Source organism: Physeter macrocephalus, chromosome 18 (assembly GCF_002837175.3).
Source record: "Physeter macrocephalus isolate SW-GA chromosome 18, ASM283717v5, whole genome shotgun sequence".
Classification (NCBI taxonomy): domain Eukaryota; kingdom Metazoa; phylum Chordata; class Mammalia; order Artiodactyla; family Physeteridae; genus Physeter; species Physeter macrocephalus.
In genome coordinates, this window is record NC_041231.1 from 35,266,662 (window position 1) to 35,294,430 (window position 27,769).

The 27,769-nt window shown below is 39.5% G+C and overlaps 1 protein-coding gene across 14 annotated transcripts in view; it reads left to right on the forward strand.

Moving 5' to 3' along the window:
- The window catches only part of CFAP20DC (CFAP20 domain containing), a 297,986-nt gene that overhangs the window by 195,989 nt on the left and 74,228 nt on the right, over window positions 1–27,769 (forward strand). For 10 of the 14 annotated variants that reach the window (XM_024124132.3, XM_028479359.2, XM_028479361.2 and 7 more), the window contains 2 exons: window positions 16,467–16,670; window positions 26,645–26,706. In XM_024124132.3, the coding sequence (XP_023979900.1) occupies window positions 16,467–16,670; window positions 26,645–26,706 (266 nt within the window). Of the gene's footprint in view, window positions 1–16,466; window positions 16,671–25,620; window positions 25,652–26,644; window positions 26,707–27,769 lie in introns of all 14 variants that reach the window. The other 4 variants (XM_055079650.1, XM_055079653.1, XM_055079651.1 and 1 more) reach the window with 1 other exon arrangement.

Here is a 27,769-nt window from a genome sequence, read left to right on the forward strand (position 1 = left end):
ATTGTTATATCTTCTTCTTGGATTGATCCCTTGTTCATTATGTAGTGTCCTTTGTCTCTTGTAATAGTTTTTATTTTAAAGTCTATATTTTCTGATATGAGAATTGCTACTCCAGGTTTCTTTTGATTTCCATTTGCATGGAATATCTTTTTCCATCCCCTCACTTTCAGTCTGTATGTGTCCCTAGGTCTGAAGTGGGTCTCTTGTAGACAGCATATATATGGGTCTTGTTTCTGTATCCATGCAGCCAGTCTATGTTTTTTGGTTGGAGCATTTAATCTATTTACATTTAAGGTAATTATCGATATGTAGGTTCCTATGACCATTTTCTTAATTGTTTTGGGTGGTTTTTTTTGGTAACAGTTTTATTGATATACAAGTCACATAGCATATAATTCAGCCATGTACATTGTACACCTCAGTGGATTTGGTATAGTCACAGAATCATGCAATCATTGCCACAGTCGATTTCAGAATACAATGCTTATTTTATCAGCAAAATTCTTTCATTTACACTGACCATAGTGAGATTTAGGCAAATTAAACAGAAAAATGACGACATTTCAGGAAATGATGGGTACTTCTGTTGTCTTCCATGTTATTTGTATATTGCCATAGAGGAGGGTTTTTTTGTTGTTTTTTTTTTGCTGCATTGCATCTTTATTGCTGCGCACTGGCCTTCTCTAGTTTCAGCAAGTGGGAGCTACTCTTCTTTGCGGTGCGCAGCCTTCTCATTGCGGTGGCTTCTCTTGTTGTGGAGCACAGGCTCTAGGCACGCGGGCTTCAGTAGTTGCACCACGTGGGCTCAGTAGTTGTGGCACGCAGGCCCTAGAGTAGGTGGGCTTCAGTAGTTATGGCGCACGGGCTTAGTTGCCCCGTGGCATGTGAGATCTTCCCGGACCAGGGCTCGAACCCGTGTCCCCTGCATTGGCAGGCGGATTCTTAACCACTGTGCCACCAGGGAAGTCCTTGCCATAGAGTAGTTTTTAAAACATGACTTGTACTACAGTATATATATTGAATTAATGCAACAGAAAACACATCCAACACAATCCAATCTCTTCAAATATTTTCTCAGTCCCTTTTCTTTTCTCTTCTTCTTCTGGGACCCCCATAATTTAAATATTGGTGTGTTTAATGTTGTCCCAGAGGTCTCTGAGACTGTCATCAATTCTTTTCATTCTTTTTTCTGCTCTGCAGTAGTTATTTCCACTATTTTATCTTCTAGGTCACTTATCCATTCTCTGCCTCGGTTATTCTGCTATTGATTCCTTCTAGAGAATTTTTAATTTCATTTATTGTGTTGTTCATCATTGTTTGTTTGCTGTTTAGTTCTTCTAGGTCCTTGTTAAATGTTTCCTGTATTTTCTCCATTCTATTTCCTAGAGTTTGGATCATCTTTACTATCATTACTCTGAATTCTTCTTCAAGTAGACTGCCTATATCATCTTCATTTGTTTGGTCTGGTGGGTTTTTACCTTGCTCTTTCATCTGTGTATTTCTCTGTCTTCTCATTTTGCTTAACTTACTGTGTTTGGGGTCTCCTTTTCGCAGGCTGCCGGTTCATAGTTCCCGTTATTTTTGGTGTCTGCCCCCAGTGGGTAAGGTTTGTTTAGTGGGTTATGTAGGCTTCCTGGTGGAGGGGACTGGTGCCTGTGTTCTGGTGGATGAGGCTGGATCTTGTCTTTCTGGTGGGCAGGACCACATCCGGTTGTGTGTTTTGGGGTGTCTGTGAACTTATTATGATTTTAGGCAGCCTCTCTGCTAATGGGTGGGGTTGTGTTCCTGTCTTGCTAGTTGATTGGCGTGGGGTGTCCAGCACTGGAGCTTGCTGGTCATTGAGTAGATCTGGGTTTTAGCATTGAGGCTGAGATCTCTGGGACAGCTTTCGCCGTTTGATATTATGTGCGGCCCAGAGGTCTCTGGTAGACCAATGTCCTGAACTCAGGTCTCCCATATCAGAGGCTCAGGCCTGACACCCGGCTTGAGCCCCAAGACCCTGTCAGCCACACAGCTCAGAAGAAGAGGGCTCAAAAAGAAAGAAAGAAAAAATAATAAATTAAAATAAAATAAAGTTATTAAAATAAAATCTTGAAAGAAAGAAAGAAGAGAGCAACGAAACCAAAAACCAAATCCACCAATGATAACAAGCGCTAAAAACTATACTAAAAAAACAAAATATGGACAGACAGAACCCTAGGACAAATGGTAAAAGCAAAGCTATACAAACAAAATCACACGAAGAAGCATACACATACACACTCACAAAAAGAGAAAAAAGATAAATATATATATATATATAAATATTTATATATATATGAATGGAAGAGAGCAACCAAACCAATAAACAAATCTACCAATGATAATAAGCTCTAAATACTATACTAAGATAAACATAAAACCAGAAACAAATTAGATGCAGAAAGAAACCCCAAGTCTACAGTTGCTCCCAAAGTCCACCGCCTAAATTTTGGGATGATTTGTTGTCTATTCAGGTATTCCACCGATGCAGGGTACATCAAGATGATTGTGGAAATTTAATCCGCTGCTCCTGAGCCTGCTGGGAGAAATTTCCATTTCTCTTTGTTTGCCCAGCTCCTGGGCTTCAGCTTTGGATTTGGCCCTGCCTCTGCATGCAGGTCACCTGAGGGAGTCTGTTCCCCGCCCAGACAGGATGGGGTTAAAGGAGCAGCTGATTAGGGGGTTCTGGCTCACCCAGGCGGGGGGGGGGGAGGGGTACAGAATGCGGGGCAAGCCTGCGGCGGCAGAGGCCAGCATGATGTTGCAACAGCCTGAGGTGCGCGGTGTGTTCTCCTGGGGAAGTTGTCCCTGGATCACAGGACCTTGGCAGTGGCAGGCTGCACAGGCTCCCAGGAGGGGAGGTGTAGATAGTGACCTGTGACTTGCACACAGGCTTCTTGGTGGCTGCAGCAGCAGTCTTAGCGTCTCATGCCCATCTCTGGTGTCTGCACTAATAGCTGTGGCTCGCGCCCATCTCTGGAGCTCGTTTAGGTGTGCTCTGAATCCCCTCTCCTCGTGCACCCCGAAACAATGGTCTCTTGCCTCTTGGGCAGCTCCAGACTTTTTCCCGGACTCCCTCCTGGCTATCCGTGGCACACTAGCCCCCTTCAGGCTGTGTTCACGCCGCCAACCCCAGTCCTCTCCCTGGGATCTGACCTCCGAAGCCGGAGCTTCAGCTCCCAGCCCTCACCCCCACCCACTGGTGGGTGAGCAGACAAGCCTCTCGGGCTGGTGAGTGCTGGTCGGCACCAATCCTCTGTGCGGGAATCTCTCCTCTTTGTCCTCTGCACCCCTGTTGCTGCGCTCTCCTCTGCGGCTCCGAAGCTTCCCCCCTCCGCCAACCCCTGTCTCCACCACTGAAGGGGCTTCCTAGTGTGTGGAAACCTTTCCTCCTTCACAGCTCCCTCCCACTGGTGCAGGTCCCGTCCCTTTTCTTCTGTCTCTGTTTTTTCTTTTTTCTTTTGCCCTACCCAGGTACATGGGGAGTTTCTTGCCTTTGGGGAAGTCTGAGGTCTTCTGCCAGCGTTCAGTAGGTGTTCTGTAGGAATTGTTCCACATGTAGATGTATTTTTTATGTATTTGTGGGGAGGAAGGTGATTTCACGTCTTACTCCTCTGCCATCTTGAAGGTCCCCCCATACAATTGAATTTTAAATTGATTTTGTATCTTGCAATGTTGCTGAACATTTATTAGTTCTAATAGTGTTTTGTGAATTCCTTTGGATTTTCTATATACAAGATCATGTCATTGCAGATAGAGATAGTTCTACTTCCTTTCTAATCTGGATGTTTTTTATTTCTTCTAACTTAATTGCATCCATAAACTGCAGGTTTTTTTAAAATTATTTATTGATTTTTGGCTTAGTTGGGTCTTCATTGCTGCATGCAAGCTCTCTCTAGTTGCGGCGAGCGGGGGCTGCTCTTCGTTGTGGTGTGCAGGCTTCTCATTCTGGTGGCTTCTCTTGCTGCAGAGCACAGGCTTTAGGCACTCAGAGTTCAGTAGTTGTGGCATGAGGGCTCTAGACACAGGCTCAGTAGTTGTGGCACACAGACTTAGTTGCTCCGAGGCATGTGGGATCTTCCCAGACCAGGGCTCAAACCCGTGTCCTCTGAATTGGCAGGCGGATTCTTAACCACTACGCCACCAGGGAAGTCCCCACAAATTGGATTTAATTTCAATAAAAACCTTTTTTTCTTTCAATATATATAAGATTTAATACTTAATATTGTGGCCCCAGTATTGAATTGTAACACAGGCCTGATGAGCTCAGACAGGCCTAGAAAGATTCTACAGGTATGACTCAAAAGAATTGTGCTTGATGCAAGAAGAAAATTTTGAGAATTCTCCTGGAACTAGAAGTCCATTTAATATTAATATGAATGCAGGTGTGAAATTACCTTTGCTGGCTAGCATCATAGTCCGTATATGTAGAGTTCTGATATGTATGGAGGTTCTACCACCTAAGCTAGGTTTCTAAAATAAAGGACCTCCAGGTGATGGAGTATACTTATTCTGGTTCTACTTCTGAATAAGTAAGAGCATCTCCTCTTCTGTTGACAGCTTATCAGGTCAGGTATTCTCCCAGCTGCTAGAGATACACTGACCATGAAAGATGAAGCCTCTCTCTTCAAGGAGCTTATATCTGTTGGAAGACACAGACAACAAATAAACAAGTGCATACAGTGATTATAAACTTTATATGATAAAGACTTGGGAAGGAAAAAACTGGGTGATATAATAGAGTGGTAGGATGGATAGAATTGTGGGCACTTTACCTAGTATCTGACTGAGTAGTTGACATTTGAGGTGAGAGCTAAAGTTTAAGATGAAGGCAGCCATGCAAAGAACTAGAGGATAATGTTTTAGGCATCAGGAACAGCAGGTACAAAGCTCCTAAAATGGGCATCTTTGAGGAATAAAGGAGGCCCGTGTAGGTGGGACACATGGGCAAGGGGAAAGTAGAAGAGGGTGACATCAGGGAGGTAAACAGGCCCAGATCATGTAAGGTCAGGAAGGACATGGTGAAGAGGGTGGCCTTTATTCCAAATGCAGTGGTAAGTCTTTGAAGGTTATTAAGCAAGGCAATGACATTTATATTCAAAAAGTCTCCTCTGGCTGCGTCCAGAATGGATTCAATAGGGCAGGCATAGAAGCAGGGAAGGCAATTGAGGCATTACTCTGATAGTTCAGAGTGGAGATGAAGAGAAGTAGCAGATTACTGGAATAATGGGGAAGTAGGACTGACAGGATGGAAGAAAGAAGAAACAGGCAGAATCAAGGATGATGCTTAGCTTTAGGACTTGAGTAACCAGACAGATGGTCATGTCATTTACTGGGCTGTGGCAGACTGGATGTATCTGAGCCATCAACCTAGGCATCAAGGTACCACAATCAGGAATTGTAAGTGAACATCCCATTGAAAATCTGTGCTCTCGCAAAGTGCCAACGTGAAGCAACTTTATGACAGAAGAAAAATAAAGGCTCTTACAAAAGAATGTGCAAGAAAATTGTCTTCCTAATCCCCTGATATGGAAGAGTACTAGTAATTTTTAAGGAATGCTTACTGAAATTGATTTGCTAACTACTTGGTCACAAACCACCTAGCTGATCTCCCTGTGCTATGCGGCTGCTTCCCACTAGCTATCCACCCTACGTTTGGTAGTGTATATATGTCCATGCCCCTCTCTTACTTCGTCACAGCTTACCCTTCCCCCTCCCCATATCCTCAAGTCCATGCTCTAGTAGGTCTGTGTTTTTTTCCTGTCCTATCCCTAGTCTCTTCATGACATTTTTTTTTCTTAGATTCCATATATATGTGTTAGCATATGGTATTTGTTTTTCTCCTTCTGACTTACTTCACTCTGTATGACAGACTCCAGGTCTATCCACCTCATTACAAATAACTCAGTTTCATTTCTTTTTATGGCTGAGTAATATTCCATTGTATAACTACAAATAGAACTACCATACGACCCAGCAATCCCACTACTGGGCATATACCCTGAGAAAACCATAATTCAAAAAGAGTCATGTACCAAAATGTTCACTGCAGCTCTATTTACAATAGCCAGGACATGGAAGAAACCTAAGTGTCCATCAACAGATGAATGGAGAAAGAAGATGTGGCACATATATACAATGGAATATTACCCAAATATTTTTAATTAAGAAAGAAGTACATCCCTCTGGGTAGTATTGCAATCATATAGATAGCTGGTAATTAAACTTTTCCACATGTATAACTGCATTCAAATAGTTTTGAATGAATCATTTTAAACCTGCAGATGTCGTTATGTGCACCTTTAAACAAATAAACAATACATGTATAACAGTCTTTGTGGTTCTAGAAAAAAGTTGGAGTTTTTGAAGAATTGTTATTTTCATAAGAATGACAAAATATGCTACCAATTACAAATTCAGGTATTCTCTTTAGAAAAAAAGACATGACTTTTTATAGGAAAAACATTGTAAAATATATATAACTTTTGAGTTTAATTTTCACATTTCCATTTTTGAAAATCAGAACTGAATTATGGAAAGACACTTTTAAAGATATTTTAGGCCATGGTATGATGTGAGCAAATTTTTCTCTTAATCATCAAGCCTTTTTTTTTTTGGATAATAAAAAAGGATTAGTTTCATCACCTCCCTGATGAACTTGAGCCCAGTATTGGAGCAGTGAATATTTATCATCATATATTTTTAAGTTATAAAAGTTTACTATTCAATGCAATTTATGCTCAACAAACTTAGAGAAAAATGAATTTGTAAATTATTTTAGGGTTCTAAAGGCATTATTCCATTACATAAATTTCTGCATTTTCTAGGGTGTATAATACTCTTCGTTCAAAGTGATGCCATCTTTCTCTCTTTGAACTTGCCACTCAAGTATGCCATTTGCAGCTGTCTTTCTAACAACACTGCATTGTTTGAAGAATTCATAAATGTCTATCTCACCCCTGACTTGCTTCAGCTACAACAATATTCCACTGTTGCAAAACACCTGTCTCAGGGTCAGGTTGCCTTGTATATTATACATCACCCTGGCCCAACTAGGGAGGTTCACTTAGGGGTGACTCTCCCTCGTTCAGCAGCTTCCACCACAGATGCCCACTGACCTCATGCTGCCCTGATCCTTCCCTTTGCTGCCCTGAAGGCCTTCCCCAAACAGGCCCTATGTCATGTCTATCCACATTTTCATTCTTCAGAACTGAGAAGTCAGGAGCAGTGGGCACCATGGTTCAGAGCACCAGCTCAAATCAGACAGACCTGATTTGAGTCCTAGCTTTGCTTCTTTTTGCTTATGTGACCGTGGACACATTTCTTAACCTCTTTGAGCCTTGGTTATGTCATATGTAAACTTGGAGAAAATAACAATACTTATTCCATAGGGTTGTTGTGAGTATTAAATGAGATAGTACCTGTAGAACTAGTATCCCATAGTCCAACAGGATATTTTCTTGTACCTATTTATGAGTAGTTAGAATTGTAAACCAGTATGCCCGGCATTCTAAAGCAAACCTTTCAATTTCAATCAAATTCTAGAAACTAATTATTGAGATTGTTCAATAAGGGATAACTATATATGCTTCTTGTCCTCTGCTTATCATTGAATCCAGTGTTAACATAAGAGTAAATTAATGGGTCACTTCTTCCAGGTAACATGTTGATATTTTTTCAAGGATACACTGAAGAGAGAAAAATATTTAGAAGCAGGATGTGATGTCTCTCCAGTCATTCCCCAGAGACCATCCTCCATGTACTTGCCATGTTCCCAGAACTAAATTGTAGGTGTGTAGCTTCATGATTGATGGAGTGAGTTGAACTTGGGCGGGACCGACAGCATTTCATAAACTGCACTGTTAACCATGGGAAGAATATTTCATTTATTAAATTGGACGTTCCTGCCAATTAATAGTCTTTGGAAAAAGAGTCTGATATTTGATGTTTTGTTGAAACTGCACTCTTTCCTTGTCTCTGACAAAACAAGGTCATTATCTCAGTCTTATCTGTCAATGTACTGCTGGGTATATTGCTGAAGCTATAGAACATGGTGATTAAATAACATTTGTGTCACCAGTAAAAGTATTTGAATTAGGCATAGAAATTTCCCAGGTGGAACTCACTCCTAGCCCTCTGCCTTCTTTTTGAATATTTTTCTGTCTGAACTGCTGCTGATACTACAGGGTGGTTTGTTTCTTTCACTTTATTTGTATCTAGTGTCTAATTTAGTTATCCACCAAGGTAAAATGGTCTAAAATAGATGTATGTTAAAATAATTTAAGATGGAATTGTGGTTTAAAATCCGGGTGATGATATGGAATTGCAAGAGTTATTAGGACATTTTGATATCTCCATTTCTGAGTAGTTAGTTATGCAAACAATATGCCAGTTACTCTGATGAAGAGGAGCTGTTTCAAATTCTCAAAAGTTTCAGAAATTGTAGCTAGAAAGTCTTGACAAAAATTAAGAGACGATCAGAAGTATGAATCAATGAAAATACGTTAGTGGTTTAACCAACACACTGTGGCATTTCGTTGTCAGTTCTCCAGTGCTAAGGTTAGCATCCTACTAATCGAATGTTTATGGAAGAAATCCATCTTTGATGTCTTGTTCTTCCTAATTTTAAAGAGGAACAAGTCAAATTTTTAATTTTCCTTCTTTATGTAAGAGGTACTAGGCTATTTTCTAAACACATTGAGACTGAGGTCTTTGATTAAGAACCTCGTTTGTGGCTTTAAGGATATGGAGTACTTGCCATGTGCCAGGCCCTCTACAAGGTGTCCCATACTATCTCCAGTCTCCATTTTCACCCCTCATGAGAGGCCTTACTTATTTGAAAGATAAGGAAGGAGAGAGGTTTAGCTTGTTCACATATAATAAGTGACAAGGCAGAGTATCAAACCCAGGAGATCTGGCCAGAAAAGCCTGTGTACCTTCCACCACACTGGCCCATCACCCTTAGTTAAAGACCACTGAAAAAATTCTGTGATCGTGTGGCAATTTAACTTCTATTGCCACTTGAAGCTTTGCAGTATTTTAATGTGCAGAAGCATGCACAGATGTTGGTATATCTGTTGTTAATGTTTTACAACAAGTTTTATATTCTAAACAGTTCAAACTTACTTAAAAGTTATCATCTTCCAACTCCAGAAGCATCAGTTGGCTTGCCTCTGCTGTTTTCATCTCTATAAGCAATCTCAGTAATTGTTTTCCTCCTGATTCTTTAAATAATATTTTAAACTACCACTTATTGAATGGCTATTATGCTTGTCCCATGTATAAGGCTACAATTCACCTTGTAGATGGCATATCCTTGAGTATAATATAAAACCTGTTCAATTTGGTTTTACTAGATTCCTTCTAGTCTATTATTAAACTCAGAAGATAGACGCTGGAAAATTACAAATTGTTTATCAGCTCACTTTAAGGTTAATAAGAGATCAGCTTTGTTTGTCAGAGAATTCTTTCTGAAAATTAGCAAGCTGACTACCAAGGCAAATGTATGGAAGTATATTTCTTTTTAGGTCATGGATTAAAAGAGTTCTCTATTCAAATATAGCACATAAATATAAAGATCTTTTTCTTTAAATCTTTTCGTGCCAGGAAAGAGAGAACCACATATATAAGATAGATAGCTGTCGCTTTGCAAGGAATTTTGCCACTATTGGATTTAATTAGCCAACAATTCTTTACCTGAGACATTTTGAGAGATTATTATTCATGAATAATGAAGTATGGATTGAGTCAAGGGTTGTGAAGTGTCTCCAGGTCACATGCTGAAATGTTTGTGACAGACATTTCAGAGGCAACATTGGGTCTGGTTAAGCCTATGTCCACGTGAACGCTTTTAACATAAAACATGATCTAGATTCTGACCGGTTGGTTCTTTTGAATAGTCTGACTCTTAATTTATGCTGTGCAAGTTGACATAGCATCTCTTAAATTTAGCAAAGGTTTTCAAGTTGTACTGTGGCTTGGTCTTTAAGTTTTGATTTATCTCTTTGTGTGGTGAAGACATGCTGAAAGCTACCGTGTGATAGTGAATGAGTTATGAGGTCAAGTATGTGTCACTTAGAGCTCATGTTTATGGCTTCTGTCTTCTCTTCATTCCTATTGTTAGTGGGTCTGTGTCCCCAATGAATCAGAGCAAATTCTTGTGTGGGTAAGTAGCTCAGGAATTTGAAACAAGTCTTCAAGGAGTGCTAGTTGGAAAAGAGATGCTCTAGAACACTAATTTACCGTGAGCTATTAGTATTAAAAATGTCAATATAGGAATTAAACTCTGTCTGCAAATAGCAATAGGGAGGAGATTAATCTTCAAATTAAAATGCCGATTAAAGTTTAAAACTAATTTTGGAAAATGGACTTCCACTTTTCTTGCTGTTGTGTTGGGGTTCAAAAAAACTGACAAAACTTGCTAATTACATCTTTAAAACTCTTAATAGGGCTTCCCTGGTGGCGCAGTGGTTGCGCGTCCGCCTGCCGATGCAGGGGAACCGGGTTCGCGCCCCGGTCTGGGAGGATCCCACATGCCGCGGAGCGGCTGGGCCCGTGAGCCATGGCCGCTGAGCCTGCGCGTCCGGAGCCTGTGCTCCGCAACGGGAGAGGCCATGGCAGAGGGAGGCCTGCATACCACAAAAAAAAAAAAAAACAAAACTCTTAATAATAAATACAAGTTTGAAACTACCATGATACTGACTCCCAGCCACATTTACAAACTGCTTTTTTTCCCCCATTAAGACAGTCCAGAGTAAGGTGCCAATGATTAATGACTAATCACTTCCTAGGAAATCTCTCTTTGACTCTTAGACTTCTTTGCTCTTGTTGGCCACAGAGAAGTATGTATATTCATAAACATATACTTAGATGGATTTTCACAAACCGAACAAACACATGTGACCATCATCTGAATCAAGAAAGAAAACGATGCCAGCACCCCAGAAGCCCCATTGTACTCCCTCCCTGTCACTATCCTTTTCTGTCACTATGCCCTCACAACCACCCCCTACCTGCCAAGACTAGTTTTACCAGTGTATGGTCTCTTGTGTCTGGGTTCTCTCACTCAGCATTTCATTTGTAAGATTCAATATATCAGTCATTTCAATATAGTGTCTTACTGTGTGACTCTCGCACCGTTTATTTATCCATTCTACTGTTGATGGGCATTTGGGTAGTTTCCATTTGGGAGCTATTAAAATTATGTCTTTTGGTAGAATCCTATATTTTTTAACAAGACTTGGGCAAGGAAGTGGAAGCCATCTGGTCTTATAAGATTTAGGTTAAATTCTAGGTATTTTCATTCTTGTTACTTTGGAACAGTATTACAAATTTGATTTCTAAAACAGTATGTATAAGTAAATAATGCTTTCTATGAATATACGCTCCATACTTCTAACTTGCCCCATGTTTTCCTGCCTGATGCTTAAAATATGCTTCCATATCACCCTTCCTATCCTTCACGGCCCGGCTTAAAGAACATCTCCTCCATGAAGCCTTGCCTGATCCTACAAGAAGTGACCTCTCTCTTTTCTGAAATGCCAGACTATTTGGTATATCTCCCTTTTCTCACGTTGCCTTCTGTTATAAGAGCCACTATCCCTTTTGTAGTAGTAGCACCTTTTGAGTCTTGGTGTAACTTAAAGGAATACAAAGAGCCGGAAATTGATTGTTAGAACTTTTATTAAGAGTTTTTACAACATGATGTCTCCTATACCCTAGGTATCAGGCACTGTCACAGTGTAAACCTGATTAAGAAAGAGTCTCGAAGATTTTTATAGGCTCCAGAATGAGAATAACGACCCAGTTTTCTCTCAATTCTGTTACTCTCCCAACCATATAAAATAGAAGGAGGTTCGTCATCTCATCTTATTAACTGGTGGCCGTGTCTCACTTTGCCTCTACACCACCATTGTAAACTCAGCCTTGTGTCACCTACAGTTCAGGAGAATTGGGTCTTATCTGAGGCTCACAAAATTCTATAGGCAGATATTTGATCAATTAAGCTGTTCCGTCTTAAAATGTTTGAGAACACGGATTAGGTGAAGGGCATAAAGTTGAAAGATTATTTTTGTTTATTGTGTTTTATCATTTTGCCGGAGTTATCGGTTTTCCTTTTAATCATTATCAAAGCTCTTTGTGACTATTAATATTATACCTCAGTATATGTTACCTTATTGTATACTCATTTCTTTAGAACTCTTAATTGCCCTCCTAGATTGTAAGGCCTGTGAAAGCAGGGGCCACATCATACTTGTCTTTGTAACTTCACTGTCTTAGGCTCCCAAAACTGTCTGAAAAACATCAATGAAAACAAATGGCTTGAATGCTTTATAAGGGAAGGACTTGCCTGGGAGTCTGAGCACAGCTGGATTATATAGCCTTGAGCCCATTATCTTGCTCCTAAAACAAATCTGATTGATAATGTCTCCCCTCTTTCCTACAAGGATATTTTGAGAGAAAATTGGGTTATACATAACAGTTTGAGCCTTTAAGAGATAGAATTACATAAAACACTTCGCCTCTCAGGAGCTGCATAATTTAGTTAGATGACATCTTGTGCTGGGTCTACTTTAATGTGAAGACTTTATTGCAAGCCTTCTTTTTTAAAAAAAATTAATAAATGATTTAGCCTTTCTGGTGATTTTGAAATGGTTTAAGAGATTGCAAATCAAGAATGTATCAAGGGACTAAGTTAATTACCTCTCTCTGCCACCAGTTGCTCTATTCATGACCCTGGAGAAAGTTGCTTCTTTCTCTCCGCTCGCTTTTGGCTGCCCCTTCCAGGGTGTTGTCAGAATACATTTTACTGTTGTATCAAATAAAATCATGGAAATATAGAGTTTTAAGCAAAGTTAGCACCACCAGTTTCTAGCACATAAAAAGGTCTCAGTAAGTATTTGTGGGATAAATTAAGGAATGATCAATCCATTTCCACCACTGCAGATCACTGCAGTATTCCAGGCAAGTATTTACTTCCCCAACCTCTGCTTCAATACCTCTGGTGGTGAAGAGAGTTCACTCCCTATGAAGGCCACTCATTCCATTTGTCAACAAATTTAATTACTATCACATGCCACCTTAGACTTCTGTGAGGCTTTTTCTAATTCTACTGGGCAGTTGCATCTTAGTCATATCTCTTGTAGTATTGATCATGATACATTATAATACCCCAACTTATAATACCTGTTAGGTCTCCCTTTCTAGACTGAGCTCCATGAGGACAGAGATGTGTCTCATTTTCTTTATACTCCCAGCTCCTAGCATAGTACAGAATGGATGAAAGGGGCCAAAGAAAATGAGAGGAAAGAATAATAATAACAGGGAGCATATGTATTGATTGCCAACCCAGAGGTCTCCTAAGAGGGATGTACTCACCCCAGAAGAGGTGTATCAAAAAGAATCAGCTAAGCTTCACACTATTTCCATTTATTTTTTTAAGCTCAACCATTTTCATTTCTATTTTTTTTGTGTGTATGTTTTATACCATACTTACTATTTTAATATAGTTGTACATTTGTTTAATTTTATAAATAAACATATTGGAAGGTACACAAACATGTTCTAATAAAGGCACAAATCGTTAAGTTTGGAGACACTTAGTATAGCTGTTTGTCAGGTACTATGCTAAGCATTTGATATACATTACTTTAGTCCACCAAAAATCCCATGAGGTATACACTATGGTTCCATTTTATAGATTAAGAAACTAAGGCAGAGAGAGATTAGGTGATTTGCCCAATCACATACAGCTGGTAAATGATGAAACCAGGGCCTGGACTCAGGTATGTGTGGCTTAACCACTGCAGCATTCTCTCTTGTTTTTCTGTCTTAGCACCTAGGGTTGTACCCCAGGCACAGTATAGGCTTGTGGATTAAATAAATCAAATGGCTGAATTAATCATACTAAGTACATACAAAAGCTTTATTCTTAAGAAAAATTTTGAAAATAAAATTTCCTTTTTCATTGTAAAAGCATGTATTGTCAATGCAAGCCAAATAACATACCTATGTGACACGTTAGAATGTTTAGTTCCATTTCTTGACAGAAAAACTGAAGTGAAGGACAGCAAGTCACATGTTCACTATTGATCCCAAAGTCAAATGGCTAGTCTTGTTTTCACATCTGATTACTGAACTACTTTTTTTTAATTGAGGTATAATTCATGTACCATAAAGTTCAGGAGTTTTTAGTATATTCACAACATGCTTAACCACCACCACAGCCTAATTTCAGAACATTTACATCACCCCAGAGAGAAACCCCATACCCATTAGAGATCACTCCCCATTCCCTCTTTCCCCAGTCCCTGGGCAATCACCTGTCTCTCTTCTATCTCTATATATTTGCCTTTTTTGTATATTTCACATAAATGAAATCATACAATCTGTGACCTTTTGCTTCAGGCTGCTTTCACTTAGCATAATGTTTTTAAGGTTCATCCATGTTGTAGCGTGTATCTTTATGGCCAATAATACTCCATTGTATGGATAAACTAAAATCTATTCATTCATCAGTTGATGGACATTTGGTTGTTTCCACTTTGGGGCTATTATGAACAATGCTGCTATGAACATTTGTGTGTAAGTTTTTGTATGCACATATATTGTCAGTTCTTTTGGATATGTCCCTACAAGTGAATCGTTGGGCCACATGGCCCATGTTTAACATTTTGAGGAACCACCAAACTGTTTTCCAAAGTGGCTGCACCATTTCATATTCACAGCCAGTGGTGTATGAGGATTACACTTTCTCCACATCCTCTCCAGCACTTATTATTGTCTATCTTTTGTATTATAACAATCCTAGTGGATGTGAATGGTACCTCATTGTCATGTTGATTTATTTTTTCTAATGACAGTGATGTTGAGCATCTTTTGTTTATTGCTCCCCTATTTCTCTGGAATTTAAATTATTTTTATTTTCTTCTTTTTTAAAGTGTTTTTCATTGGAATATAAACTTTGTTTTTCTTCTTGTGATATCTGTTTTGTCCCAAGAACTCTCAAAGCATATTAAATACTCATGAAATCTTTTATTAGAGATTGCATGACTTCTCAGGGTGCCAAGCTGCTGGAGCCATGAACTGTAAGAATTTAAGTGAGTTTCCACTGGCAACTTTCCAGGAAATCTTCACATCACATTATTAGATCACAAGCTCTCATAACCCCCAAGTTATGATGATGATAATGCTTTATTAAAAAGCTTTTAATGTCATAGAAACCCCAAGAATTGTTTTCCAAATTATATTTTCTTAACTTTTTACATCCCTATGAGGCAGAAAAGAAGGCAGTAGGCATCTCAAAGGATCTTCCAAGAAAATAAGTGTAGAGATTTGAATATCTTAAAAATTCTAGTGTCATGGAAAAAAACTTTTTGAGCATAATCACTGATTCTAGATGTACCAAAATATTTCGAGATTGTTTTCAAGTTACATGCCAGTCCTGGATGTAAATCACACTGCTCATTCATATGTGATGCTAACATTTCAGCAATGTTGAAGTTAATGTTAGCTACCAAATTTGGTTTAAGCTAGAGAGAAAGGAAACGGCTTAAAAATTCCATATGCCAGTTTCTTCCCTGTACATTGAAATAATATTTATACTAGCCTCTAAAGATTTGTAGTAGTAGTCTTGACAGATTACACATTTAGTGAAGTCCGTGTGAGTATAAGTGTTTATGGTAGCTCCAAGGGCTTTCTGGCTTTCAGACCTTACGTGTTCTTATCTTCAGTTCATATTTTATTTGATGGCTTTTAACAGCATTAGTCATTCTCAGTCTTACTGTAAGTTGAATTTATTTGCTCAGAAGGTTCACACTGATGAAAATGATCAATTCTCTTGTAAACTGGACTTTTTTATGGAAAGTTATTTTTCTTTTTTAGAAACTGCTTTGAATTTTTGTTTATTTAGTCAATCCTCAAATACTGGTTGGGCACCAGATGTGAGAAATACAGTAAGACAGTCATGGTGCTTGCCTTTGTAGCACTCATAGACTACCTGTGGACTCCAAAAGCAGTTACATAACTGCGATTGTGATAGAGCTAAAAATGAACACTCTAAGATTCGGTGAGAGCACATCATGTGGAGGAACTGATCCAGTTTGGGGTTGTCAGAAAAAGCTTTTCTGAGGAAGTGACACATAATTTCGGCCCTAAAGGATACCTAGGATTAGCACACGGGGAACGAGCATGTGCACAGGCACCAAGACAAACATGAGTTCGATGCTTTTGAGGATCTAAATAAGTGTGGCTGACACGTCAGGAGGAAAAGACAAGGCGGGGCAGCTGGCGTAGGCATCATATAAAGGCATATTAAGGATCTGGGCCTCTGTCCATCGGGAGCCATTGAAGGGGTTAAGGCTGTAGAGTAGCATTTATTGGTAGCCCATAAAATTAAGAAAGGCCAAGTGACCCTTTGCTGTGTTACTTTCTTCTCTCTTGGTCAGGAATATGACTGGAGAAACTATCAACCCAGCCAGATGAGTGAATCCGAGTTGCAAATGCTAGCAAGCCTACGGCGGCAACAGAACGAAGAACTGGAGGACACTGGGGCTCCCCATAGCCTGAGCACATCCCAGGTTGACAACTGTAATGTCAGCATAAGTACCAGCAGCGATGACACAACCACCTGGAACTCCTGCCTGCCACCCGTGAGTCCAGTGTTTTGCGTCTTTGTTTACTGCCTTTGTCACAAAGCCCAGCCTTGCCTGGGAAAACTAGGGCCCAATGAGGACACTCCTATGAAATCTATTCTGAAATAGTGTTTTAAGTCTGGGGGCATTGTCTTGTCTTAAATCGTCTTATTTACCTTCAGATAAGGTATGTTCATTGTGTGGTGATATATAAAACCATACATTGAAAGAAAAAGAATAATTTTACTGTAGACTCTGGGTATCTCATTGTATCCCCACCTCCTAGCACAAGCTCTGGCACATAAAGCAGGCTCAACACTTGTTAAAGAAGTATCTGTTGGGGCTTCCCTGGTGGCGCAGTGGTTGAGAGTCTGCCTGCCGATGCAGGGGACACGGGTTCGTGCCCCGGTCCGGGAAGATCCCACGTGCCGCGGAGCGGCTGGGCCCGTGAGCCATGGCCGCCGAGCTACCACAACAGTGGGAGGCCCGCGTACTGCAAAAAAAAAAAAAAAAAAAAAAAAAGAAGTATCTGTTAAATGAACGAACAGAAAGGAAGAGACTATAGATATATGAAGTATTGGTTCATATATGGCAGCAGCAAAGAACCTTCTGTAAAAGTCACCAGATTTATGCTGACTCCTCCCTGTGCCTAAGGGCCATGATAGGCACTGCATATGCTTTAGCAGCGTGTATTTTCCAATATGTTCATACAGTTAAAGCCCTTTCAAATATGGCCCATCATTCTCTCTATAGACCAGCAGACGGCCTGAAGCAGGCCAAAGTCTTCCTGTTTTTCAGGTGAAGAAACTAAATTCGGGGCTCAAGATTCCATACCTGGTCAGTAGTAGAGCCCAGAGCAAAGCCAAGTGTCTTGACTAAGTCCATTCTCCTCTATGGTCCTCAAAGATCTTATGGCTTAATTGGAAAGACAAAGCAGAAACATCCATGGAACAGTCCTGTGCAACGTCAAAAATGTCATGAGACAGAATAATAAAATCATTATTAAAATAATGGTAATTAGAGCTACCGTTTCTTTAAGCACTTAAAAACATTTTAAGATCTCCATAGGCCGAATGAACATTTACTTATAATGCTACATTCAACATCAGATCAAACAAACTAAAATGCACTTTTCATCCAACAGTAAATATAACTTTTTTACCGGACAGTTTTTGAAAGGAAATATAAGATGGTGCAACTTTGATTCATGCCTATATAAAATTACATAAAGGTTGAGTTTAAGTGTAGTTGACGGTGGATACGTTATGTTTTAAGTATTTAGTTAAAAATCAATTTTTCAGTTTTCTTTTTGTATTTTAAAGTAAATTTTTTTTCCAGATCTCCAACTTCTTTGTAGATGTTAGAAATCTCAGAGGCCCTGACACTGAGCCTTGTGTTTCTAACTTACTCCTTACTGCTATCCTATGTGGTAAGCACTATCAAGTTCCCATTTCCAGATGAGAAAATTGAGGCTCTTGAGTAAAGTGACACAGAACTAGTTTGGCATGACTCTCAATTCTAAACTTCTAAACACCATGATATGGTGACTTCTCGATCTGTGACTTAATTGTCAAATGAGTGCTACCAATATCTAGCAGAAGTTGAGATTTCTGCTTTGGAGAGAACTTACAAGTCTTCATGGAGGAGGAATTCAAATTGGTTCTAAGTAGATGTGGGGGGAAAAATGATATTAATTTTTCCTCAGGGTTCTTTTTTCCCACCTTGCCCACTCTCCAGGTTTCTCTTGCCTTACTTAGTTGTGCTTTCATTAAACTGAATGATCAGGCATACATAACACCTCAAGCAGCCTTGGTCCCAAAGAGTATCTACCCACCCAGCAAAAACACCCCTGTGTGCTAGTTACTCAGAGTATTCTTATAGCCAGAGCTAAGAACATAAGAGTAAGTTGCAGATTTTTGCCACTGCAGTTTACAATGGAATTGAAATATTCCTTTCTTATAAAACATTTCTTAGCAGTCATTTAAACCAAAAGTAAGAAAGAGAACAGTGGCCTCCTGAACAAGGTCATTCTGTCATGAAGTAGCTCAGAGGCCCAACATTACAAAGGGCAAGCTGAGAAATGATTATTTAAGACTGAAAAGGCTGAACTCTTGGTTGCCCTGGGTACGTGTCCTCATCACTGTCCTGTTCTGGCAAGGACTGAAGTCCTCATGCATGATGACTACTTTGCTCTAAAAGTACACAGCCAAAAATAACCATTGGTAATGAACTTAATAACGCCTCTGTTTGACCAAATGAGAAACTGAAAGCAGTCTATTTTTTTAGACAGAGAAAATAATTGAAAAGCCTACCTTTGGTATTGGTAAGATATGTTTATTACTACATCAAATTCAGTCTATTTCAATGTTGGAACTATCACCAAATGGAAAAGTGCATTCCTTAATGAACCCTGCATCTTATTGCTCATATAGAGTTTAAATCGAGCAATTTACAAGAACCACTATGGTGTTTCTGGGAGCTCATGACTTTCTCTTTAGAAGTTGTACCAGGGCAGTGGAAAAGAAGAAATGAGAGAAGACATAACTTTATCACAGTGATATCCTGCTTTTCTTGTATCACAGTGATGGCACCATCCTCCACGCTGATCCTCCACACTGACACTTAAACAAGAAATTTGGAAGGCATCTCCACTTCTCCCACTCCTTCATTTCCCATACCCAGTTGGCCTCTAAATCCTGAGAATCCACTCTCCTTTTTACATCTTAACCCTCCCTATCTAATACCGTAGCCCTGGAGTTTCATTTCTTATCCAACTTCCTTCAGCAGTTTCTTAATACTAAGGTACCTCCGGTCTAAGCACTGTAGCCTGATGGATAGGAGCATCGACCCAAGTCAGATAGCCAAGGTGCAAATCCAAGCTGTGTGACCTTGTAAAGCACTTGACGCTGTATCTGAGACATAATAAGCAATTAATAAATTAAGATTAGTTGTCATTATTATTCACACTAGTTATCGTTCTAAAGCCCAGATCTGATCTGATCTCTTCCCTGCATGAAGTCCTTTCATAACTCCCCATTGCCTCTTTACCCTGGCCTACAGGGCCCCCCGTGATCTGAGACCTGCCCCCCTTCCAGGCACATCTCTCACTGCTCCCCACCTTTCACTCCATCCTTTCATCCCAGTTGTAATTCCCTAAGGGCACTCTGCACATATCCTTGTACCTGATTATCCCTTAAGACTTAGCTCCAAAGCCTTCTTTAACCCTTCTCCAGGCCTCATTAAGAGACACAGCTTCCTTTCTGCCACAAGAGCCAGGATTATCTCCATGCTAACTCTCACCACAACCTAGCTTATCTGTCCCACGTAAATTCACTCCACGTATTTTTTTTGAGTGGTACCATATGCTATGGACTCCAAGTTCTGAAAGGAGCAGAACTAATTCTCTCCTTTAACAAGATAACCTCCTCTTTGTGCTTTTGTTTCTCCGTCACCTTGAATAGGACTTGAAATGAATTTTTACTTCCCTTGTAATCACTACCCACCCCCCACCCAACAACACTACTGCTTACTCTAGCTACACTGCAGCTTGCCCATCACTGTCATGCCTTTTGTCCACATCATGTCAGTGATGCCATTGCCCATACCCTTTCCTCTGCCTGGAGACCCTCCATCCCTCTTCTCTACACTGAACACTCCTGTTTTCCAAGGCCCGACTCAGATGTCCCAGCTTCATGAAACCCTCCTTCCTGCCCAGAATTGTTTTCTTCCTTCTCTGGTTCCCGTTTTCTTCAGGCTCAGTGATAACACTTACCACATCGGGTAACCATTATTAGTGATATCCCTCGGGCCTGGTTGTGATCCCCTTGAAGGCAGGATTGGCACAGAGCAGACACAGGACTGGCACAGGACTGGCCTGCAGCACAGAGCCTGGCATGAGGTCACGCTCAGTAGCTGCTGGTTGTTAGTCGTTGGTTGAATCAATCAATCAATAATATTAAAAGATCGCTTTTTTACTCTAAAGTAAGGTCGTTTCATCAAAATTCCAAAATAAACATCAGCTGTGCTTTGCTTAAATAAGTCCTGAATGATGCTGCTAATATTTTACATTTAAGATTTGATAAATGGATATTAAATATACGCACAAAGAAAAAATCTCCCTCTGGGCAAGACTTGGTGACCAGTAGTTTAGAAAGAAGATTTAGGCAGGTCACATTCAGTTTGGCATCTTTACCTAATGACTTTACAAACACCGCAGTCAAACCAGGAAGCCAACGCAGAGCAAAATGCAGTCTTTAACAAAATCTATTGTGTTTACTGCAAGCTTTGGTTTCTCAGCTTTCCTCAGCATCTATACAGTTCAGAGTAATATGTACTGTTTTAAAAGGTGTTTAGATATAATAGATTAGTCATTTTAAAGTGTAATTAAATGTAACCATATTTCTCATAGCAAATTGGCTTTTGTAGGCATCTCTTGCTAAATAAATCAAGCCTACTGAGAGAACCACTGGCCTTTGACAGAAAAATTTTTCAAAGTTTCCAACTTAAAACCAAATTCAATTAAAACAATACTTTACAACTTCTGTGGAAACCGGGCTACAAGTAATCAATTTTGGAGGGTTCTGTTAGGAGTAGCCCTCATGAGATTTATTCAAAAACTGGGCTCTAGGCAGCCTTAGGAAGAAAACTAGGAATTAGTTATAATGGATTCTTAAGTGAATTTTATTTTGGTGAAGGATTTTGATTGACAGTAGCATAAAACTATGTCTTGAGGGGTGTGTGTGTGTGTGTGTGTGTGTGTGTGTGTGTGTGTGTGTGTGTGTGTGGTGTGGTTTCTTTTTAGGAAGAGGAATAGTTGTTAATAGAAACAGCTTCAAGTGATGACCAAAAGAATTTAGACTCTACATCAGCCAACCTGGGCTCAAATCCCAGCTCTGCCATTTGCTAGCACAATCACCTATAAAATGGGAATAATAAAGGCCCTTCCTCGGGTTGGCATGGTGGGAATTGAATGTGTACATGGAATGTGTGTGCCCTGTGCCTAAAAGAGTAAGCTCATGCTAACTGTAATATGCTGCTCCCCCAAAGATGTTCTCCTCAAAGGGCCACTTGAGTGGTCAGAAAAGATTTCTAGGATATTTTCCCTTTTTATGACCACTGAGGGCTGTAAGAATGGGCAGAGGTTCTGTTGTGCTTGTTTTGATGTGAGCTTAACCATTAGAATTCAGACTGACCCCTCAGAGCTTGACAAATAAACTCATTATTTCAATATTTCATTATTTCTCCGTCCCACCTCTAACCTAGATGCAAGAAAAGCATGCCTCATATGCATGCTACCCTGTCAGCAGATGCCTCAAAGCCATCATTCCTTCAAGTTAACAATTCCCATAACCTAATATCAAGCATGTAAGACTCCTCAGCTTGTTAAAAAAAAAAAAAAATCCTCACATGTATCCATCAACATGGCACACTGCAGAGCATGATATCTGGAGAAAAATGAGGCAAAATGCACTTGATAGGATTACAAGCATATGGTGAGGTTCTCCAACAAGTTATTTATGGTCTTGATTAACCTTGCAACATTTTTGCCATTCTCATATGTTTTACGTAACAACAGAAAAATATTGCCTTTACCTTTTAACATGGCAGGATTATCTTATCTCCTGTCCTTTAATTTAGCCTTCAATTCTCTCCCTCACCCCAAAATTTCTAGCAGCTTGATCATGGAAAAGCAAAGCTTTTTGTGCTCAGTGGCAGTTAATTTCACGTGCATGTAGTTTTTCCGACACTAGTGCATAGCAACAGCGCCACCAAAAGGACAAGGTCCCAAGTTTCTAGGATCTGTTCCATTTTTTAGCTCATCAACATATCAGTGTTTTACACAATGATTGCTGGTTGCTATGCGTCCAATATGTAATACATTGGCATTTCAGGCTCTTTATAGGTAATAGGTCTTAATTTGTCCTGGTCTATAGATTCATTAACTTCTTAGCTCTCTTTGGGTATGAGTTTTCTTTTAATGCTCCTGAACTAAAAACATAAGTAGTTGATTGTGCTAAGCTGCAGATAAATCAGATGAGCAGCTGTTCTTTATACCACCATAGAAATGATATACAAAAATTAATATCAGAGTCAGTGTAATATCTGTGCTGTCAGGAGAAAATACTGAAATGTGCGAGTTGTTCTGTGTTTAGTGACTATGAAAGTCACCCCATGAAATAAACTTTTCTCATTCTTAGAGTATTGTCTATTATAGCTTATGTTGTCCCAAATTTAGCAATGTGGCAAACTTATTTTCTTTAATTTTAAATATATAGTGACATGTCATAAGAATGAAATCAAATTAATTTAATTTATGGCAAGGAGATAGTCTTATATATATCAAATAAATGTATTTCAGGACTACTTTATCTTTCTGCCATTAACTGAACTGAGTTTGTCATACTTGTTATTCAGAAACTTAGGTATTCACCACTTTAGGTGAACCCCTGAGCTGGGTTAAGCACTACAGCTTACTGGTTTAGAGGGTAAACTACGGAATCAGACTGCCTGGGTTCAAATTCTGGCCCCACTATTTCCTGACTGACATGACCTTGGGTTAACACCCAGTGTCTGAATTTCCTCCTCTGTTAGATGGAGTTGTTAATCCTATCTATTTCATTGAATTTCTGTGAGGATCAAATGAGATAATACCTATCAAGGTTTTAACACAGAGTAAGTACTCAATAAATATGTTACTGTTATTATTATTGTGGTCATAGTTATTTGTAGGAGTTAGTTATTATTCCTTTGCTTCTCCTTATGGAACTCTCTAAATACAGCTGAATTCCAAAATCAAAAAATTAATTTTATTTTTTTAGCTTGTGCTTTCATGGAATGTTACCTACCTAGAATAGTAGAAATAGGTTTACTGCTGCACAGGTACAGAAATGTATCTATTCCATTCGTGGATGGGGACATCTGGCTTCAGAAGCCCATCTGTTCCCCCTCCCTCCACCCCACCATGTTCAGAGAGCTTTTAGAAGCCATTAGGCACATTCCCGTTTATTCTGATTTGGGCCTGGGAAAGCAAAATGACATCATTGAAGTGAAAGCTCTGCCCTTTGAAAGCATCACAGCAAAGTTATGGGAACTGAAATATCTTGAAGGAGCCTTTTAGCTGCATCATTGCCATAATCCCTTCCTGTCCCTGAGTCTGATTATGAAATTAGGAGACATGTACAGAGAAAGGGAACTGTGACCACCCAATTTTGTATTGTACCCACTTCAAAGCAAGACTTGCACGCTTCCCCAACAGAGTCATTAGCAGTTAGGGTTTATAAGTCAGTTTATAGCAGTTACATGTATGAGTCAGAATGCTCTGCCATGATTTGCTATTATTCAATTTAAATTGGCTATTGAATAAAATGTTTGGGGGTAAAAACTTGGTAATTAGTTTTCAGTAGTAAAAATTAAGTTAAGGAATTGGATATTCAGAGAGAGTTCTGCTACCCTACAATTATTTTTAACTGAATTTTTTCATTTACCTTTCTGTCTATTCATGTCAGCAGTCCTTACTACTTCAAAAAGTTTCCACTGATTATTTTTCTGTTTTCTAACACTCAAAAATCACTGTGAATGTGAACCTTTTATTTTCGTGTTCTTTAGTACTGCTTGTATCATTGGATCTGTTTTATATAAACAGGAGCAAACATGAAAGGGCCAGTCTATGTAGTCTAAGGAAGAACTCGGTCACAAACCAAATAGGATTCTGTAACCATTTCTGTTCTCCAGAGACTGGAGTAAGTCATTTGGAATAAGGGGGTTAGGGACAGGTATAAAATACAATTATCAGTATAAAATTAAGAAAATGGAAATTTGCCTGAATATCAGGACTATGATGCTTAGAGAGTTATTTAAATGCCTCTAAAAGTAAATAGGCAGAGATCCATTCACTAGAGGCCTGAGTACAGGTGAAATTGTGGATGAATACTAATGAATGTATTATCAGGAGTATTTCTGCACCACTGTGAGTTTGTCTGGAGAACCTGTTAGTCCCCTTGCTTACTAATTCCTTTTTTGCTGTGAAATAATAAAGCTTAAATCATAGAACTAAGTTTCACTTGCAAATTGCTGGAAGTCTTATTTCTCCAGTGAGATCAAATATATCTTATGACATGTTTTTCCTTCCACTGTTCTCCCAGCTGTTTTTTCTTATTACTGAAATGGTGGTGCATTGATATTGGTTCAATTACCAAAGTATCTGAGTACATTCAAGTTCATGGGGCATCACAGATAGGCTAAGTGACTGTGATTATTAGACAGGGTGTTTGATTTAAATTAAAGGAACACTTCCAAGAGATTATTTATAGAGGCAGACAGTTTAAAGAATTCCCATCACCCATGTCATTAATATTTTAGGACCCATTAAAATAAGGAATATGTGCCTTTTTTTATTTTTTTATTTTTTTTTTTTTTGCGGTACGCGGGCCTCTCACTGCTGTGGCCTCTCTCGTTGTGGAGCACAGGCTCCGGACGCACAGGCTCAGCGGCCATGGCTCACGGGCCCAGCCGCCCCGCGGCATGTGGGATCTTCCTGGACCGGGGCACGAACCCGCGTCCCCTGCATCGGCAGGCGGATTCTCAACCACTGCACCACCAGGAAAGCCCCGGAATATGTGCCTTTTATGTACAGGCATCATTGCTACACTGTTTTCTTCAGTTGGGGTCAGCACTATGGGTCCACATTATGGCTGGGAAAACCTTAACGCCAAACCCATTAGGTAAGGAAGTAACACAAGCCCTCTAAATGCAATTCAGAAATGTGTACCAAATTCCAAATTGTAATAAAATGAAAATGTTAAAAATGATTTTCAGGGCTTCCCTGGTGGCGCAGTGGTTGAGAGTCCGCCTGCCGATGCAGGGGTCATATTAGAATTACATGTTTGTTAGCCACATAACAAAAATACTTTGAGGTGATATTCAAAAAGAGAATTTCTATCAGATATAATGAAATTTTCTCCCTTTATAGAACAAAGGAAAAACATCAAGTTCCATTGGAGGCAAGTGTTTAAAGCTTGCATGGAATGAAGCTGTTTACCTGTTTTGAAAAAGGTAGTAACTTAAAGATTTCTTGAGGAGGGGGAAATTCAGATTTCATATTTTTGTTAGGTATTGGCATCACTTTTTTCAGTTCTCTGATTAATGCTTGAGGTTTTATTATACACTCAGGGAAAATGACCGCCTTGACCTAAGATTTACATGTGTAATTCCAATAATGAAAATAGAGGACTTCCCTGGTAGCACAGTGGTTAAGGATCCACCTGCCAGTGCAGGAGACACCGGTTCGATCCCTGGCCCGGGAAGATCCCACATGCCACGGAGCAACTAAGCCTGTGTGCCACAACTACCGAGCCTGCGCTCTAGAGCCTACGAGCCACAACTATGGAGCCTGCACACCGCAACTACTGAAGCCCACGCACCTAGAGCCTGTGCTTCACAACAAGAGAAGCCACTGCAATGAGAAGCCTGCGCACCTCCACGAAGAGTAGCCCCCGCTCTCCGCAACTAGAGAAAGCCCGCACACAGCAATGAAGACCCAAAAAGAAAATAGAAGTTATCCTTGCAAACTTAGTTACATTGAGATATAAATATATATATTCTATATCTCCGGGTCTCCAGGTTATTGCTGATACTTGCTATACAGCATTAGTTCCAGGAGGTGTCTTGTTTTGTTTTGTTGTATCTGGAAATAGCAACCTTTGTTAACAGTATAAAAATTCCACAAGGAGGAGGATTCCACACATGAACATTAATTACACCGTAGATGCTGTCTAATCCAGTGACTGGCCATTAAAATAACCTGTGTTTTCTTACATATACCACTTTGTTACTTGCTGGATCTCCCAAACAGCCTTCGACTTTTTGTAAAATAAACCAGCCCCTTCTTACAGGTTGTTTCCCAGGAAAAAATTACAGTAATGAGAGTGCATGTGAAAGTACCTGTAAAGAGCATTATGCTGATTAGTACCTCACAAATGTTTTGTCTTTTGCAGCCTGTCAACCAGGGTCATCACTATCAGAAAGAAATGAATCCACCTTCTCCTTCTAACCCCCGGTAAGAATCATTAATAAGCTAAATTTTTTTAAAGATTATTTAGGAATTGACTGTGCATTTTTCTTGGTTTCATGAAATTGTTTTCCAAACTTCCAAAGGGCTTCCAAAGTTCTTTTCTATAGATGTTTTAATTCAGCCTACTTTTCTTAATCAGACGATGGTGTCATGATTAATAGTGTAACTAGGTTTAAATAGCACTTCTGCCTTTTACTAGCTGTGGAACTTTGAGAAAATCATTTAAGTCAAAGTAATTCAGGCATAATAATTACCTCATAGTATTTTGGGGAGGATCATATGAACTAATAATACATGAAAAATCCTTAGCACAGTTCCTGTCACATAGCAAGCTCCCTTTAAGTGTTCATTTATTCAGTATTATTCTATTTGCATAGGTGTTTCATCTTAATAGGTGTTTGAAGTTTAGTACATTTTAGGCATGAATTTTTTTTGTATCACCTGGTGCCTTTACATTCATCAAGATAGCTAATATGAGTTCAAGTGGCCATTCTCTTTTTTCATAATTTCAAAGTTCATAATCTCAAAATTATTTTATTATTTCAAAAATGTCATTGACACGAGTCATTTGACAATATAGAAGAACCTTATTATATTAGGCTCATTAGAGATAAGTGAATCTGAATTCAAGTTTTGAAATATATGTAGTATTATATGGCTTTCTAAAAATAGCTAAATAAGCTAGTTTATCAGTATAAGTCAATATGACTTTATTACTATTTATTAAATACTAAGAATTTACTGAAAATCAGTCTATCTTGGGCTCCACCCACATGATCTTAGTTATTATAAGATTATAATAACTAGTTATCTAATTAGTTATTATCGTACCTAATGCACCCCATTATCTAAATGCATCTCATTATCAAGCTCTCTCACCTGAGAGAGACAGGCAGAAGGAATTTGTTAAATAAGAATACAAGGCTGGGGCTTCCCTGGTGGCGCAGTGGTTGCGCGTCCGCCTGCCGATGCAGGGGAGGCGGGTTCGTGCCCCGGTCCAGGAAGATCCCACATGCCGCGGAGCGGCTGGGCCCGTGAGCCATGGCCG